Source organism: Dama dama, chromosome 28 (assembly GCF_033118175.1).
Source record: "Dama dama isolate Ldn47 chromosome 28, ASM3311817v1, whole genome shotgun sequence".
Taxonomy (NCBI): Eukaryota; Metazoa; Chordata; class Mammalia; order Artiodactyla; family Cervidae; genus Dama; species Dama dama.
The window spans coordinates 1,868,872-1,888,030 of NC_083708.1; the positions used below are offsets into that span (position 1 = coordinate 1,868,872).

The 19,159-nt window shown below is 38.1% G+C and overlaps 1 protein-coding gene across 3 annotated transcripts in view; it reads left to right on the plus strand.

The window, feature by feature from the left end:
• PHF3 (PHD finger protein 3) overlaps positions 1-18,754 on the plus strand; it is a 90,848-nt gene extending 72,094 nt beyond the window's left edge. For all 3 annotated transcript variants that reach the window (XM_061131581.1, XM_061131580.1, XM_061131582.1), the window contains 10 exons: positions 2,179-2,326; positions 2,409-2,565; positions 3,796-3,912; positions 5,936-6,067; positions 6,643-6,778; positions 10,042-10,237; positions 11,031-11,178; positions 13,435-13,524; positions 15,522-15,717; positions 15,930-18,754. In XM_061131581.1, the coding sequence (XP_060987564.1) occupies positions 2,179-2,326; positions 2,409-2,565; positions 3,796-3,912; positions 5,936-6,067; positions 6,643-6,778; positions 10,042-10,237; positions 11,031-11,178; positions 13,435-13,524; positions 15,522-15,717; positions 15,930-18,031 (3,422 nt within the window). In that variant the 3' untranslated portion in view covers positions 18,032-18,754. The remainder of the gene's footprint in view (positions 1-2,178; positions 2,327-2,408; positions 2,566-3,795; positions 3,913-5,935; positions 6,068-6,642; positions 6,779-10,041; positions 10,238-11,030; positions 11,179-13,434; positions 13,525-15,521; positions 15,718-15,929) is intronic.
• Positions 18,755-19,159: the final 405 nt, after the last annotated feature.

A 19,159-nucleotide genomic window follows, 5' to 3' on the forward strand; every position in this document is an offset into this window, starting at 1 on the left:
AGCCTGAAAACAGTACAGTGAGGGTGGTGAAGGTGGTCTGGTTCAGATACGTTTTATAGTAGACTTGGAAGAACTTGCTGACTGGTTAGATATAGGTAGGTGAAAGAAAAAAGAGTCTTAGCAGATGATTAGATCAGTGTTGGTGTTCTTTGTGGAGATGAGAGAGATTTGGGGAGGAAAAATTGAAAAATTATGTTTTGGGTATTTTGAGATGCTTACTAAGGGACAAGGAGATATTTAGAGTTAAATCTTTGGCTGATGAGTCTGGACTTTGGGCCATGGAGTATAAATTTGGGATTTATTGGTGCGTAGTCATTACTTTAAAGCATGCACTTAAATGTGAAGAGCTACATAGCAAGTTTGAGGATGAAGAGACAGAAGCAGAGTCCTCGGGGCATGTCAGCATTTAGAACTTGGGCGGGAGAGAGGCTCCAGCAGAGGAGATCAAGAGATGGCCTTTGATGTAAGAGAACTGAGAGACCATGGTGACCTGGAGGCCAGGTTAAGTTCTGAGAAGAAGGTAATGATCAACTGTCAGATGCAATCTAGATAGCTATTTGGGCTTCCCTCATACCTCAGTTGGTAAAGAGTCTGCCTGCAATGCAGGAGACCTGGGATCGATTCCTGAGTTGGGAAGATCCCCTGCAGAAGGAAATGGCAACCAACTCCAGTATTCTTGCCTGGAGAATCCCATGGGCAGAAGAGCCCGGCAGGCTACAGTTCATGGGGTCTCAGGAGTCGGACATGACTTAGCGACTGTACCATCCAACCAACCAGTGGGGACAAAAGCCAGTTGTAGTGGCAGAAGGAAGAATGGAGGGTGAGGAAGTGGAGATGGTGATTGTGCATAACTCTTCCTAGGACGTTTGCTGTTAAAGGAGATAGGAATGGTGTCATGACCTGAGTGACTTGAGGTGGATATGAGGTCAGGATTTCTCTTTAAGGAGATAACCTGTTTGTAAGGTTAATGGGAATGATCCAGTAGCGAGAGAATTTGATGAGGTAGGAGAGAGGTGATGGTTGAGTTTCAAAGTCGTTGAAGAGATCAGAGGGGATGGGATTCCCCCGGAGGGGTTGGTCATAGGAAAGGACAGCTGATGCCCTGTAATGGTCGGAAGGCTGCATGCAGAAGGAGCAGGGATGTGTGAGTGAAGTTAGTAGGTTTCGTGATGGGAAAATAGGTGACATTGTTTTTGTTTCCTTAGTGAAATATGAAGTGAGAAAGTCAGACAAGGTTGAAGTTGGAGAGGCAGGTATTGTTGGTTTGAGAAGAAAGAAGAAAAAGCCTAAAATACATGTTTCAGAAAGTGGGAGAGCAAAAAAATTTCTAGGATATTTTAATAGGATTAGGGCAATAGATTGAGATATCCACTTGAGATTTTTGGTTATAAATTTAAAGTGAGGTCTGTTAACACCAGTGCTTGTTTTCTCCAGTTATCTTTAGCTGTTTGTAGGGTATTTGGGTGAAGGATAAAAGTTAGCTTTCGCCAGGTTATTGCTTTTGCCAATGTAGCAAATCTGCTCGCCACTGCAAGAGACATGGTTTTGATCCCTGTGTCAAGAAGCTCCCCTGGAGAAGGAAATGGCAACCCACTCCAGTATTCTTGCCTGGAAAATCCCATGGACAGAGGAACCTGGTGGGCTGCAGTCCATGGGGTCACAGAAGAGTTGGACACAACTGAGTGACTAAACAACAACATAGATATTCCCTTCTCCACGGGAACTTAGTTTTTAAGTAAAATTAATTTAGAACTTTTTTTTTTTTAGGTATAATTGACATATAACATTAGTTTCAGTTGTACCGTACAATGTTTTGATATATGTATATATTGCAAAATGGTCCACTGCAATAAGTTTAGTTAACATCTGTCACCATACATAGGTTAGAATTTCCTTGTCAAGAATATTTCAATGTGGGATATGGATTCTGATCTAATGATTTGAAAATAGTGATTTTTTTTTTTCTCATGGCACATGGGATCTTAGTTTGCCAACCAGGGGTCGAACCTGCACCTCCTGCAGTGGAAGCCCAGAGTCTTAACTACTGGACCACCAGGGAAGTCCCTAAAAGTAGTGATACTTAATCAGTTAGCTCTGTTATAAACTTATATTGTGCATTAAAAAGGAAAATATTTTTTTAAAAGCAGCTTAGTGAGTTTTGATATTTATTTAAATTAGGTGCTCATGAGAAGCAAGAGATAAAGAAGAAGAAAACCGAAAAGGGACTGCCTGGTGTGCATCCTCCAGCCGTTCCTGCTTCCAAGCCTTCCACAGACCAGATCCGACAGAGTGTCCGGCATTCTCTAAAAGACATTCTTATGAAAAGGTAACACACATTGCTACTGTAGAAGATTGAATAGTATACACTTCATGTATTTGAAAAATAATTGAATTATTCTAATTTTAAGACTTACAGACTCAAATTTGAAGGTACCAGAGGAAAAGGCAGCAAAAGTTGCCACAAAAATTGAAAAAGAGCTTTTCTCTTTTTTTCGGGACACAGATGCTAAATATAAGAACAAATATAGAAGTTTGATGTTCAATTTGAAAGATCCTAAGAACAATGTAAGTATATTTTGTTCATGTCTGGACATTTATGTTCCCAGCTTTCCTACTGAGAACATATACAATACGTAGGGGTTTATAATTTAACACAATAGATCTATAATTTATTTCTTGAAGTGAGACCAGTAATTTTAATAAAGTCTCTTGCTGCTGAATTGAGTTACAAATTCTGTACAGTGGTGACTAGTGTTATACAGTCTCTTTTAAAATATAAAATACTAAATAAATCTTAACCTGATTTATGTAAATTCTTTGCTTTATGTCTTTTGTCTAATCCAGTTTATTAAAAAATTCATTCCTATGTAATCTTCAAAAATCTGTTAAGGCAAAATTCATGACACTATAATTAATACTTTCTGATTTAAATTTGAAAGTAGAGCTATGCTGCTTAAGAAAATAATTTACATTTTGATAAAAAGATAGCTTTTAAAATAGTTATTAATTTAAAAATGACTTTAATTTTAAAAATCTTTTAGCAATGGAGTAAACTTTAATTGAATACCTAATCTTTTCCTAGGGTTTTTTATTTGGGACTTAGAGTCTGTGGGTGTAGATTCAAACTCCTTAAATATTTACTTAAGTTTTACAAGGTTTTCACATCAGTGCAACAGTTTGTGTAATGATACTTGCTGTAAGTGTGATATGAGATATTTTCTTGAAGTCTTCTAACAATTACTTAAGAAAAATCTTCATGTAAATTCTGCTGTCACAGTCCAGTGGATCAGATACTTTTTGAATTATATAATCTGAAATCTTTTCTTCAAGTAAATATTTATTTCCTTTAGGTTTTTTCTTGCAATTGGTTCTTTGCCTGGGAGTTCCCTCCAAGCATGTTAGGATTTAAAGATATGAAGTTTTAAGAATATGAAAGACCATATTCAGTAAAGTTCCTTTAGGCAGTAGCTTTTATGTAGTCATGGGTTGGCTGTTGTGATAGTATGTGTTCCTGGGAAGACTTAATACAATTTTGGATAGGTGTTGTAATAACTTCACCACCATACATGCTTCTCCATTATGTGTTGATCTTTATACAAAATGTTTATTTTGCTGCCTTATATGATGTTTCTAGAACAAGGCTGTCATTTATTCTCTTTGCAGTAGGTGATATGTGAATCTTATTTAAACATTATAAATCAGATTTCAAAACGGCATCTTTATGATAAGTTTCTATACAGCAGCTTCTTCTTTAAAAAATGTTTTTCTCTCCTTCCCATTTTTAAATACCTCCAGATATTATTTAAAAAAGTGCTGAAAGGAGAAGTAACCCCTGATCACCTTATCAGAATGAGTCCAGAAGAGCTAGCTTCTAAAGAGTTAGCTGCTTGGAGACGAAGAGAAAATAGACATGTAAGATTATCTATGAATATGTGTTTGTCTGTATTAAAACTTACATTTTTTTAGCCACAGAGAAAAGGTATATCCACAGAGGGAATTCAGCTCAGAGTACACAGTTACAGACCTTTTGTTCTGTACTTCTCATGACTCATCCTCCATTGCTGCTGCTGCTGCTACCAAGTCGCTTCAGTCGTGTCCAACTCTGTGCGACCTCATAGATGGTAGCCCACCAGGCTCTCCCGTCTCTGGGATTCTCCAGGCAAGAACACTGGAGTGGGTTGTCATTTCCTTCTCGAATGCATGAAAGTGAAAAATGAAAGTGAAGCTGCTCAGTCATGTCCAACTCTTAGCAACCCCATGGACTGCAGCCCACCAGGCTCCTCGGTCTGTGGGATTCTCCAGGCAAGAGTACTGGAGTAGGGTGCCATTGCCTTCTCCTCATCCTCCACTAGCCTATTCTTAAATTTTTTCTTTTCTGTTCTGCTTTTTCCTCATTTCCTCCAGTTATCAGCTTACATAACCTTATATTTTGTAAATCAGAAGGATGGAAAAATTGGTCAATCTATTCTCACATTTGCACATTTCAGAAGCACAGTTTGAAGATTATGAATTTTGGTAATTTGTGGAGCCAAATTAAGTCAGAATGAAAAAGTTTATGTTTATAACCTCATAATATTCAGTTTCAAATACCAAAAGCTTTGAAAAATAAGGGCTTCTTTTTCCCCTGTTACAAATTTATTGATAAATGTGATCCTGAAGTGTCATATATGAAAGTTCATATTCACAGAAATACTTTTTGTTAAATGGCGAAGTTCGAGACCTAACTAGTGTATTATATAACATATGTAGTATGTACACTGTATTGCATTTTGAAACTGAAAAATCCTGAAAGTCACCATGCCAAGAGTTTTCATTTGGGGTTTGTGAATTTGATATACCTTTGAAGGTGAGGTGAATATGCATCTTTGAGTTACTGTGACAGCAAGATAGCCACATTATCCCATGTTTTTTATTACAATAAACTTAGAGTGGTAGCCCTTTATTCTAGAAAATACTGGTTCCTTATAGTTCATATTAATTGTCCATGATATACTTGATCTTAAGCCTCCAAATTGATTTTCTACCAAATTTGGTTTGAAGTGCAAGAGGCCTTAATTTGATAGATTGCACTCATTCATATCATTCACATATTTCTTCACTTTCACTCTGTGTAATTTCTCTTATTTTGCAAATAGTATCACCATTTCTTTTTTTCCCTCTGAATCCCAAATATGCACATGCCTTGCTTCTGCTTTGAATCTATGCCTGCAAGTATCATCTGCATGGAGACTTCTTTCTTTAAGGAAAATTTGCGCTTAACAATGGCAGGACAAGTGACTGGACCTATCTTTCCACTGTCAACTTCCTTTTACTTGTTCTTTTTGTGCTTACTTGTTTATTAGGTTTTATTGCTGAGCTTGTTCACTGTAACCAAGTATGTTCCATCAATAGACCACTGATGGGAGACTGCCTGTTTTTGTTATTTGAGTAAATTACTGTTCTGGGGAATGTTAGAACATCAGGTTAAGAACCTAAGAGGAACTTGTTCTCATTTATTTCTCTGTGGCAGCTGCTAAAAGAGTAGATCAGAAAGCAGATTTTAAATGTAAATATCATGTTTTATCACTATGCAAATAACGTTGCACTTCAGTTGCCTCTAGTTACTATACATTGACCTGGAGAAGGAAATGGCAATCCTCTCCAGTACTCTTGCCTGGAGAATCCCTTGGACAGAGGAGCCTAGTGGGCTACAGTCCTTGGGGTCTCAAGAGTCAGACACGACTGAGTGACTGACACACACACAAAGACACACACATTATACATTGAAACTTTTCTGGGCTGAGATATGAGGTCTCATTCTTAAAACCCTAGCACTTATAAAACAGTCTCTGACATTTGCAAGTACTCAGTATATATTTGTTTTTTGACAAACTAAAGGTTAAAAATCATCTATGATTTTAATTGTAAAGTATTTCTTTAAAATATTTCTTGTTAGACCATAGAGATGATTGAGAAAGAGCAGAGAGAAGTGGAAAGACGACCTATCACAAAAATAACACATAAAGGTGAGATAGAAATTGAGAGTGATGCTCCAATGAAAGAACAGGAGGCAGCCATGGAGATTCAGGTAAATTATGATGATAAAAATAGCATGTTTTATAGTGCCCAAAACATGAGGATTCAGAAAAGGTTTATTTGGCTAACATTCTTAAAGTAGAAAAAATAATTTTTTAAACTGTGTGTTTATTATGTAGTTTGATGGTTTTTTGAGAGAGTTTAAAGTATTGTTTCTCTCTATGAAGCGTACAGACCACCTGCATCACAGACACAGACAGTTAAACATTTGATAATGTAGATTCCTTGGGTCTTTATGACTTAGAAATTTTAGTCCTTAAACTCTGTAGGTGCTTCTTAGGCCGACTGTATTTCGAGATGTCGTGTGACTTTTCTTATTTTCAAATATCAGTGAGGTAATAATATGAAATCTTATTTGAGGCCTTGGAGAATAGGATTGTTTGAGTTTTTACTCCATTTTATGTTATAATTAACATCTAGCACTTACTTTTTAAACAAATAGTGAGAAACAACCTATGAATGGTACAGTTTAATTTTGGGAAAAAAATAACAGTATGAAATACAAGTTCATAAATAACTGAGGCCAACTTTTTCTGTTAACCTAATTTTTACTTTCACTTTTGTTAGGAACCTACAGCTAGTAAGTCAATGGAGAAGACAGAAGGATCTGAAAAACAAAAAGGAGAGGTTGACTCAATGTCTAAAGATACCACTGGTCAACACAGACAGCATCTTTTTGATCTTAACTGCAAAATTTGCATAGGTAATTGGAATTATTTCTTTCTAAAATGTTGCTTTTATTTTGAAATCTGGACACTTGTGATTTAAGTTGGTTTTTGTTTCCCCAGTGTTGGTGTGAGTCAGTCTATGACTTAAAGGGTAGTACTGAAACCAGTTTAGTGAGTAGTGACTAGCATTTCAGAACAAACAAAAACAGAAAATGGGAAACATTGCAGTGAATGCACTGATAAAGATAAGTACAATTTTGAGAGACTATGTTGTTCAGTCGCTCAGTTGTGTCTGACGCTTTGCGACCCCATGAACTGCAGCATGCCAGGCTTCCCTGTCCTTCACCATCTCCCGGAGCTTGCTCAAACTCATGTCCATTGAGTCAATGATGCCATCCAACCATCTCATCCTGTGTCGTCCCCTTCTTCTCCTGCTTTCAATCTTTCCCAGAATCAGGGTCTTTTCCAGTGAGTCAGCTCTTCCCATCAGGTGGCCAAAGTATTGAATTTCAGCATCAGTCCTTCCAATGAAGGTGCTTGGCCTTTATGGTCCAACCCTCATATCCATACAGGACTAATGAAAAAAACTGCAGCTTTGCTGGCAAAGTTATGCCTCTGCTTTTTAATATGCTGTGTTGGTTTGTCATGGTTTATCTTCCAGGGAGCAAGTGTCTTAATTTCATGGCTGCAGTCACCATCTGCATTGATTTTGTAGCCCAAGAAAATAAAGTCTGTCACTGTTTCCATTGTTTCCCTATCTATTTGCCATATTCCAAAAAACTCCCTCCACACATGCATACATACATGTATTACACACATCATAAACACACAGGGGTATGTGGAGTGTGTATGTATGTGAGTTATGGATCATGATATAAAATATACTTTACAAATTACAATGAAAACTACTGAAAGACTACTTTGGTAGGCCATGTTAAGGATTTTAGTCTTTTATCTAAGAGCAGTAGATAGTGATTGAAGGGTGTTTAGCAGGGGAATGACATGATCAGATTGGAATTTTGAAGACTTCTCTAACTTTGAGTAGAGATTATGGTGAAAGAAGCTAAGTGGTAGACCTTTATGCACTGGTACAAGACGGAGATGAAATGGTTTTATTCAAAGTGGAAGCATTGGAGGTGGAGGTCAGTAAGCTTTGAGATACTCAGGTAATACTGACAGAATGCTGGATTTAGGGCATAAGAAATGGGGATGTGAAGAAAAGAAAATGGAATGTGTTGACAAAGAGTTTATATTCAGTTTATTGGTAGAGATGGGGGATTAAGAGTTTTTTAAATTAACTCTAGAGTTGCTCTCAGTTTTAATTTTTTTACTGTGGTATGCAAAAGGAATACTGAACATACTTTGTTCAGTAAGATGAAAGATTCTTCAGGTTAATCAGTATGCTACCCTCCACTATATTAGAGACTGACTGAAATGTATTATAAATTTGGTAACTTTCTGATAATAGGAATAACATGTCTTCTCAGAATGGTGTGATCACATTTTTACAATGTATACAATGGTAAAGACTTAAAGACAGGGTGTTTTTAGATATTGTTATCTCTGAAGAAAGCTACCTATAGTGTCATAGTATTTTTAGTATACTCATTAGTTTGTTTTGTCTGGGAAAAATCTTAGTAATTTTTCTATTGTTTTGAACCTATTAATTTTAATGATTAACAGTGTAACACTTATAATTAATGTAATATTTAATATTGTAATATCTCAGATTTAATGGTAGCCCACAATACAATTGTTAAACCCTACTAGACTTGACCTATTTTTAGAAAGGTGGAATGATTTTTTTCTTGTGGTTCTATAGGTAAAACTAGTTCTGTAGGTAAAACTGTAAAAAAGAACTAAGGTTTTTACCTTAGTTATCTCAAGAAACTAAGTTTCTTGAGAAACCTATATGCAGGTCAGGAAGCAACAGTTAAAACTGGGCATGGAGCAACAGACTGGTTCCAAATAGGAAAAGGAGTATGTCAAGGCTGTATATTGTCACCCTGCTTATTTAACTTATATGCACAGTACATCATGAGAAACTCTGGGCTGGAAGAAGCACAAGCTGGAATCAAGATTGCCGGGAGAAATATCAATAACCTCAGATATGCAGATGACATCACCCTTATGTCAGAAAGCGACGAGGAACTAAAAAGCCTCATGATGAAGGTGAAAGAGGAGAGTGAAAAAGTTGACTTAAAGCTCAACATTCAGAAAACTAAGATAATGGCATCTGGTCCCATCACTTCATGGCAAATAGATGGGGAAACAGTGGAAACAGTGTCAGACTTTATTTTGGGGGACTCCAAAATCACTGCAGATGGTGACTGCAACCATGAAATTAAAAGACACTTAGTCCTTGGAAGGAAAGTTATGACCAACCTAGACAGCATATTAAAAAGCAGAGACATTACTTTGCCAACAAAGGTCCATCTAGTCAAGGCTATGGTTTTTCCACTGGTCATGTATGGATGTGAGAGTTGGACTGTGAAGACAGCTGAGCACCGAAGAATTGATGGTTTTGAACTGTGGTGTTGGAGAAGACTCTTGAGGGTCCCTTGGACTGCAAGGAGATCCAACCAGTCCGTCCTAAAGGAGCTCAGTCCTGGGTATTCATTGGAAGGACTGAAGCTGAAACTGAAACTCCAATACTTTGGCCACCTGATGGTGAAGAGTTGACTCATTGGAAAAGATCCTGATGCTGGAAGGGATTGACGGCAGGAGGAGAAGGGGATGACAGAGGATGAGATGGCTGGATGGCATCACCGACTCGATGGACATGAGTTTGAGTAAACTCTGGGAGTTGGTGATGGACAGGGAGGCCTGGCGTGCTGCGATTCATGGGATCGCAGAGAGTCGGAGATGACTGAGCAACTGAACTGAACTGAAATAACTAAGTCACTTTGCAGTTTGCATATGTCATGAATTGCTGTTGTATGTAGTATGATGTAGGATACAGATTTGTTTTACTTGGTCACATTACCTCTCAAGACTGTTGGAATTTGGTGTAGTTTAGTTTGAAAAATGTTTTCTGGGGTATTAGACTACCTGTTTTAGGGTATGGTTATAATGTTTCCTTTTCCAAAGCTTGTCTGAGTTGTTTAATGTTCTCCTTTTCCACATCATAAGAGAGGTAAGTTCCATAAATTGTTGTGAAAATGACGATAGTTAAAAACTACCCCCGCTATGCAGTAATGCAGTCAGGGAAAGTGAATAATTCTAGAAGTGAAAATGGATAAAGTTACAGAAATTTCAGTTTACAAAAATGGTCTATTTTGGTGTTTTCTGGCTTTAGGTCGAATGGCACCACCTGTAGATGATCTTTCTCCAAAAAAAGTGAAAGTTGTTGTTGGTGTATCTCGTAAACATTCAGACAATGAAGCAGAAAGTATAGCAGATGCTTTGTCTTCGACCTCAAATATTTTGGCCTCTGAATTCTTTGAAGAGGAGAAACAAGAATCTCCGAAGTCAACATTCTCTCCTGCTCCACGGTAATTTTCCTTTAGTTATAAATTCTAATCTTTATACCTCTTTGCTCGATTTTACTTGGAAGTCTTCAGAAACAGAAAAGTGACATGTTTCTTAAGAAAGGAACCTTTCTTTTGAGATGGTAACTGTACCTTCCTATATTTTCAACTAATTGAGATTTTTAAAGACTCTAAAAGTTAGAATTGAGTATGTGCAGACTTGACTTTAAAGCTATCTTTCATTATATTAGTCCTAAGAGGCAAGAAATAAGTCATTAAAGAAAAATTGCTTGCATTCTCTGGACCCCATTTTAGTCCACCTAAGCCAGTCTAGAAGAAAATCATGTAAAACATGACTATGTTAATATGAGTATATTTCATGAAGTGAAAATATAAACTCTTTAATCATAGCTTTACGTACTTCGGCCTTTGGTTCATTTACTTACTTTTGGCTGTGCTGGGTCTCTTGCTGCATGTAGGCTTTCTCTAGCTGCGATGCATGGGCTTCTCATTGTGGGGCTTCTCTTTTTGGGGAGCATGGGCTCTAGGCATGCAGGCTTCAGTAATTGTAGGGTGCTGGCTTAGTGTTTGTGGTGCATGGTCTCAGCTGCTCTGTGGCATGTGGGGTCTTCCCAGACCAGGAATCAAATGTGTGTCTCCTGCATTGGCAGATGGATTCCCAACCACTGGACCACCAGAGAAGTCCTGCTTTGGCCTTCTTGACATGCTAAAGTAGAAACAATTGATGAGCAAGTAGAATATGCATTTATCATGAGCAGATCTTTAGGCTCAAAATTTCTTAATGTCATTTTTTTAGTCCAGAGATGCCTGGAACTGTTGAAGTTGAGTGTACCTTCCTGGCTCGATTGAACTTCATCTGGAAAGGTTTTATCAACATGCCGTCTGTAGCAAAATTTGTTACCAAAGCCTACCCAGTATCTGGTTCCCCTGAATACTTGACAGAGGTACTGTGAACTTTTCTGCTCTTCTATGCCTGGGTTGGCATATATGTTTCTGAAGGCAAAAGGCAAGGAAACAGCATAATAAAATAGTAAAAATATTTATTTTCATTCTTGGTAAAAGTATTTATTGACTGTGACTCTTAAACATTGAATTAATGTAATTACGAGTTCACAAATGGAGTTTTAGAACTATCGAAAATTGTGCTCTGAAAGTTTTAAAATCCATGTTTTGTACTCTCCAAGATGTACTCACTATATCAATTAAAAATTAATGGATATTTTGCATGGATATCTAAGTTTTTCTTGAAATGCAGACTTACATGAAAGATTAACATGTTTATGGCCTCCAGTGCTAGTCTGTTGGGAAGGCTTTTCGTTGTTAACAGGTCTTCTGATTCCCCCATTGCTTCTATTTCCACAACTTCATGACTGTGGTTCTTACCTGCCCATTTCAGTGAATGAGATAAAGACCACAGTTGAGCCTTGAGTAACATGAGTTTGCACTACTTGGGTCCACTTATACATGAATTTTTTCAATAGTGAATACCACAGTACCACATTATCTTCAGTTGGTTGAATCCTCAGATATGAAACTGTGAATACAGAGGGCTGACTATGTGTAACACTGAGATGATCAACTGCACAGTGGGTGGGCACCTTTAATCCCCATGTTGTTCAAGGGTCAGCTGCCTAGTTGAAACTTTCCAGCTAGTTGACAGTCCTGAGATCAGTGACCTTGGTTGCTGCAGTGGTGCCCTTGGTTGGTTTTATACCTGAGACAATAGGAAAGGACTATTAAGCAGCATTTATGGGAAATAAGCAGCTGTAGTACTTATTGCTTAGAGAATCCCAGGGACAGGGGAGCCTGGTGGGCTGCCGTCTATGGGGTCACACAGCGTCGGACACGACTGAAGTGACTTAGCAGCAGCAGCAGTACTATGGTATATACGATATTAGTAATGTGATAAATGAGAAAGTCGACTTTTTAAATATCATTTGAATAGTTTGTACTTTTCTGTGTTTATGCAAAAAGGAAAATAAATCAGTATATGTGTACTCTATTTTTGTTGAGATTGTATTTTGCTATTATGCTATTTAACATTAAGTTTTCTATCCATTCTCAGGCTGCTGACCGTAAAGGCAAAGTTTTCAGTATTTTATAAGACAAAAATCTTAACATATGCCAGTTTTCTTTTAAGACTAAGATAAACTCTTCTTTGTATTAGAATGAAATTAATTTAAGTCCGTGTAATATTGCTTATCTAATCTCTATCAGCTTATTTGTCCAGTTGTGTTTTTGATTAATAAACAACTTAATTGTTATTTTTGCATATAGTTTGCTTGGGAAGTAATATTTTAGACCACATTGATTTTATAAGAAAAAAATTCAATAGACCCATTATGATTTTCTTATAGCATAATTAGTCTTCTAAATTTCTAGATCAGTCCACAGTGAAAATAACTTTTCTTTGAAATGAGTAATTAAGTCCTAAACTATGGAAACCTTTTGATTTTAAACAAAAATATTATTCTTTTTTCTGAGCCAGGTTATATGTGGTTGTTTCTCAGAACTCCGCCTCTGCTTCCTACTTATTTCTAGTTTGATTTGGACTAAAATTCCAATTAAACTATTTAAATCAATTAATTATTTAAATTTAATTGAATTAATATTGATTACGATTTTTCTGTCTTCATTGAAAAACAAATATACTGATTAAAATTTCAAATATTCTTAACTACACACTTCATAATTGATTTTACGTATAGTCCTCTGTTCTCAGAAAGATTGAACCTTTAAAAAAAAAATGAACCTTGCATTATTACAATATTATTCTCTTCTGTGCAAAAGTATACTGTATGGTTAAACTTGATAACTTCTGAAATCCAGCTGTTAGTGATTAAGGCATACCCCAGTTCACTATGACCAAAAAAAAAAGGATGGGGAAAACAGTACCCCCTAATACTCTGAAGCCTGCTGTACTCTTCCTGGGTTGTCAGAATGGGATGCTGGCGCTGCTTCTTTTCTTGACCTGAGAGTCTTTCTTAATTGTATTTGAGCATCCACTTCAGTCATTTGGAGTTGACATTTGAGGTAAAGCCTAATTGCTATCCCTGTATTTTCTTATATTCGCTGATGTATTTTATAATCTTTTTTAAAGTCACTTTTTCAAATTAGTCTTAGAGCTAAATTTGTATGAGGTATAGATACTATAATGAAGATAAACTGTATACATTGATCACCTTCATTTTTTACCACAGGACCTACCAGATAGTATTCAAGTAGGTGGTAGGATATCACCTCAGACAGTTTGGGATTATGTGGAAAAAATTAAAGCCTCAGGAACCAAGGTGAGGAAAACTTTTTTCTCTCTACCAGTATGTGAAAATATTTGAAAAGTAAACCACTGAGATTTCTATGCAAGGTCCCTAGGGTGGACCTAAATTGACATAATATGCCATTGGCTAAGGCTCAAAGCCATTATTCCTTTAGTTTTTTATCTTTTCCTGCTTTTGATATGCTGTCTCTGATTTCTATCATTGTTTTAAAAGGAATGTTGTAGAATAAGTATTGAGATTCATTCTGGAATGTTGCCTTGCTTTGTATAGACATTTATTTTGGTTGGGGCACAGGCTAAGCTGTTGGGACAGAGATCCTAAAATACAGTGGCTCAAAAAATAAACTTTTCCTGTTACATTAGGTAGGTCTGTAGTTCAGTCTTGCAGTTGTTAGATTATTCATGGATTGGGCTCTTCTGTCTTACTGTTTTTAAGACTGTGGCCCTTAGCAGTCAGTCAAAGTCAAAGCTGATTTATCAGCTCCAAGTGGGGGGAAACAAGAAGAATGGCTGTTGAGTTGTTTTAAAAGCAAGAGCTGGAATGTGTGGTTTTCTTTTCACTTCCTCCAACTGCTTATACACCATTAGGAGGCTGGGAAGTGTGATCTCTGTTGGATGGCCATGTGCCCAACTGAAGGTTAAGAGGGCTCTCTAGTAGGAAATGAGGAGGATAGATATTGGGATTTAGTTAATAGCCTTTATAGCAATATTTCTCTTTTTCTTTTCTCTCTGTATCTTCTATCATTTCTTTAACTCATAGAACACTGCTACACAGGAATATTTAATCATTAGAAGAAATCATTTTTCTCTCCAAGGATGTTAATACTCAGCATGTTACAGACATTCAAAAAATATATCTTGAATAAACGAACATTAATTTTTTTCTCTTATGATCAGAAGTCTTTAGTAAGGTTAGTAAAAATTCAAGATGGATTTTCTTCAGCTGAAAATATTTTTTTTTCCCAATATAGATTGTAGAATTTAAACTGATACAGTGTTAGAATACAGATAAAATTTTGAAGCACTGTAAGAAAAGTTTTATTTATTTGCTTTCACTTTCTTATGATAGTGGAAATCAGGAAAGTGTTGGGAAGTATTACTCTTGGACATTTGAGGAATTGCTCTTCATCTGCCCCCCAGATGTGGTATTTATTACCACAAATACGGCATAGTGTGCCTCCATCTAGAACTGACCAAGACACTGTCACAGTTGTTGCCTCCAGATAAAAGCATTTGAGGTGACAGATCTAAGAGATGGGAGTTTTAGTCCAGCTCACTTGCTCTCCTCCTAGGGTCTTACATCAGTTTAGGCTTTGTGGTTCACCTGGCTCTCCACTTCTTGATTGTATACTTTCATGAAAAAATGTCTGTTTTTCATTCTACCAAATTAACACCAAATTGGGACTTTTTTTTTTTTTTTAATATGAAACAAAGCCAAGAACTCAGAGGCAAGCAAATAAGTTTCTGAGTAAGCCAAATGATTTTATAAAATGTATGGCCTGTGTGTATTTGAGGTCATTTCACTCAGCTCCCTTTATTCATAGATTCAGTTCCTCTAAGTTGGATTATCAGTGAACTTGTGCATTTCTCTGTGTTTGTACATAGTGGGGCAGTGGTGGCTGCTATTAATTTGCAGTGTGCTGAGAATATAAACAGCTCTCTGTAGAAGTTATAACATTGGAAATCAGGACATAGTATAGATATCAAGACATGTGGCTTTAAATATCTTCTTTGCCACTGATAAGTGTGTCACCTTGAACAAATTAATTACTTTAGGACTGAGTTTCTGTGAAACACTTTCAGATAAAACAGATCCACCTGTGGATCAGCAAAGATCTTTCCCTAAAAGTTGTTTCCTTATAGTATTCAGATCTGCATTTAAGTTGGTAAGCCATGTTATTACTTGGTAAGTGTCAGAAAACTCAATAGATTATTATAATTGAGAATGGTATTTAAAACCAAGCTACTGTTTAGGTTATTATTTTTATTATTTGTTATTTTCTTGAATAGGAGATTTGTGTGGTTCGCTTCACACCTGTGACTGAAGAAGATCAAATTTCTTATACTTTGCTGTTTGCATACTTCAGTAGCAGGAAGCGCTATGGAGTGGCCGCTAACAACATGAAGCAGGTCAAAGACATGTACCTCATCCCTCTGGGTGCCACGGATAAAATCCCACACCCTCTCGTGCCCTTTGATGGACCTGGTAGGTATCTGTTTAATTAGTAGAATATGAATGAAATGGGGTGAGAGGGCCCGAGTGGGAAAGCTGAGCCTGCTTTCCTTCTTGGGACTTGGCCCTCAGAATCTGCCCAGACAGGAACAGGCACCTGTTTAGGAGACTGTAGTAAGCAAAATTTTACTCTTTATTATAGTGATTGAAAATGACTCTTGATTGATGTTTTTGATTTTGTACAGGCCTTGAATTGCATAGACCTAATCTGTTGTTGGGCTTAATTATTCGTCAAAAACTGAAGCGGCAGCATAGTGCCAGTGGTGGTGCTGGTCACACAGCTGAGATGTCTGAAAGCGTACCAGTAACATTGCCGCCTGATAAAAAAAGTAAGATAGAAGTTTCCACAGAGGGAGCAGCAGAGGAAGAAAATGACTTTTTTAATTCTTTTACAACCGTATTGCATAAACAGAGAAATAAGCCTCAGCAGACTCTTCAGGAAGACTTTCCAACAGTCATTGAACCTTTATTGGAAGTCACCAAACAGGAACCACCAAAACCTTTAAGATTCCTTCCTGGGGTCTTAATTGGCTGGGAAAATCAACCTTCTACTCTGGAATTGGCAAATAAACCTCTTCCTGTGGATGATATCCTTCAGAGCCTTTTGGGCACCACTGGTCAAACATACGAACAAGCTCAGTTAGGGACAGAGCAAAATACTCTTAAAGAAATTCCATTTATAAATGAGCAAGCTAATCCCAAAGCAGGGACGATAGATACAGGAGAAGCAACTGATGGTGAAGCGAAGGAAGTGAAAGTTAAAGGAGATAACCCTTCAGAATTGACAGATAATGCAGTAGGAGGAGAGGCGTCTGCACTGGGGGTCTCTTCCGTTTCTGCTGGGCCTATGACAAGTCTTAGTCTCAGAGGTAAACCACCAGATGTTTCTACAGAAGCATTCCTAACAAATCTATCAATTCAGTCAAAACAAGAGGATACTGTGGAGAGTAAAGAGAGAGTGTTAAAAAAACAGCTGCTACAAGATCAAGAGAATAATTTGCAAGATAACAGGACTTCAAATACTAGTCCTCCCTGTAGGTCTAGTGTAGGGAGAGGAAACGTAGATGGTAATGTGAGTTGCAGTGAAAATGCTGTTACTAACACGACAAGGGCCCCGCAGTTTATCAACCTGAAAAGGGATCCTCGGCAAGCAGCTGGGAGAAGTCAGCAGGTGACTGCTCCGGAAAACAGAGAAGGAGAAGGCTGCCGTCATGGAGAGAAACCACCTCTTCCTGGCCCATCGCACTTAACTGAGCAGAGCAGCGTGGAGGAGAAGATGCCTTCTGTAGAGAAAAGCCCTTGTGTTCAGCAGAGTGACGATTCAGGGGCTGTACAAGACTCGCCATCGGTAGAAAACATACAGTCTTCTCAAGTGGAGCAAGCAAAACCCTTACAGGAGATTTTAATGCAAAATATTGAAACTGTGCACCCATTTCGAAGAGGATCAGCAGCAGCAGCATCTCATTTTGAGGTTGGAAACACATGTCAATCCGAATTTCCTTCTAAAAGCATCAGTTTCACTTCCAGAAGCACCAGCCCCAGAACAGGTGCAAACTTTTCACCCATAAGACCGCAGCAGCCCAACCTTCAGCATCTGAAGTCTAGCCCACCTGGGTTTCCATTTCCAGGACCTCCTAATTTCCCCCCACAAAGCATGTTTGGATTTCCGCCACATTTGCCACCCCCATTACTTCCCCCTCCAGGCTTTGGCTTTGCCCCAAATCCCTTGGTTCCCTGGCCACCTGTTGTTCATCTGACCGGCCAGCCGCAGCGTGTGATGGGTCCCCTCTCACAAGCGTCAAGGTATCTGGCCCCACAGAATTTTTACCAAGTCAAAGACATTCGGAGGCCGGAACGGCGCCATAGTGACCCTTGGGGTAGGCAAGACCAGCAGCAAGTGGACAGACCATTTAACAGGGGTAAGGGGGATCGTCAGAGGTTTTACAGTGACTCACACCACCTGAGAAGAGAGCGCCACGAGAAGGAGTGGGAGCAGGAACCTGAAAGGCACAGGCGCAGAGACAGAGCCCAGGACAAGGACAGAGACAGGAAGGGCAGGGACGAGGGGCATAAGGATAAAGAGCGGGCGCGGCCGCCTCACGGGGAGCGAGGGGCGGACGGCAGGGCGGGCAGGGAGAGCAGGAGTGCAGACAGGAAGGCCGACAAGCCGAAGGGCGAGGACGCGGAGAAGGAGCGGGAGAAGAGCAAGCACAGAGAGGGCGAGAAGGACCGGGAGCGGCACCACAGAGACAGGGACCACGCCGAGAGAGCCAGGAGCAAGAGGTGAGGCGGCTGCGGGGCGCTCAGCGACTGTCCCTGTCGCGTCTGAACCTGCGTGACTGCCTGCTCGGACCGTGCCGTCCTTTCAGTTTCTAATATTGGTGGTTTGCAGAAGAATAAATTGTGTGTGTTGGTGCAGAGTGCTCTGTGCCAGTGCTCATCATCCCTTCTTCATACCAACAGCCCTAGTTACAGGAATTTAATATTTTTAAAAATTTACATTGCTGTATATTCAAAGATTTGTTTTATTAATATGCAATAAAGGCTTAGAAATTTTAGTTTTATTCCTTAATTGGTAAATATGCTTAACTGTGGAATATATTTACCACCTCTAGTGAATGTCCTTTCTATAATGACTAATTTGAGAGTAATGTGTACTCTGTAAGTTTGTTTTAAATTGCACTGTTTTTAAAGAAACTCTAGAGGAGCAACAAAAAGCCAAACAACTTTGTAATTAGATTATATTAATCATTTCATTCGGCAGTTTTTGACCAAGAATCGGAAGCCCAAGGAGTACATGTATTGCTTTTAATCTGCACTCACTGATGGCGTTTATTATTGTGCTACAGCTTTGTGCTAGTCCATTATTTTCCCTTTCTTTTTGGCTCTTCAGAAACTTGAATACTTAAGCTTGTACATGATCTTGTGTTTTGCTATCCTTTTTACTGTAAAATGTAAATATTTTAAGGGATATTTTGATTCCAAATATGATAAAAGAATTTCTCACCTATTTTGTGTGTGTGATTTGAAATTCAGTAGTAAAAGAGTTTCTTCTTTGAGGCTTTAAATACCTTTAGACATTGTTCTCCTCTTACTCAACCAAGAGCATATAGGCTGAGTAAGATGAGGGGGAAAATGATTTCTTTATCTTAGATTATGGGCTATTGAGATAAATCATGTAGTTCTGAGAAGACTAGAATTTAGAGCTACTGCTGAAAAACTGCAGCTGTAATCCAATTTATAGGTATGTTTCTGAAAACTGGTGCACCACAAAAATTTGATACACTGACTAATAATTGTAAGACCATAGAACTTTTATTTAAGAGAAACATGTGAATCTCTCTGTAAAATGTATAATTAGCCCTAGCTTGTTTGGGGAGTAAATAACTATAATGTTGTATGCTCATTTTTCTTG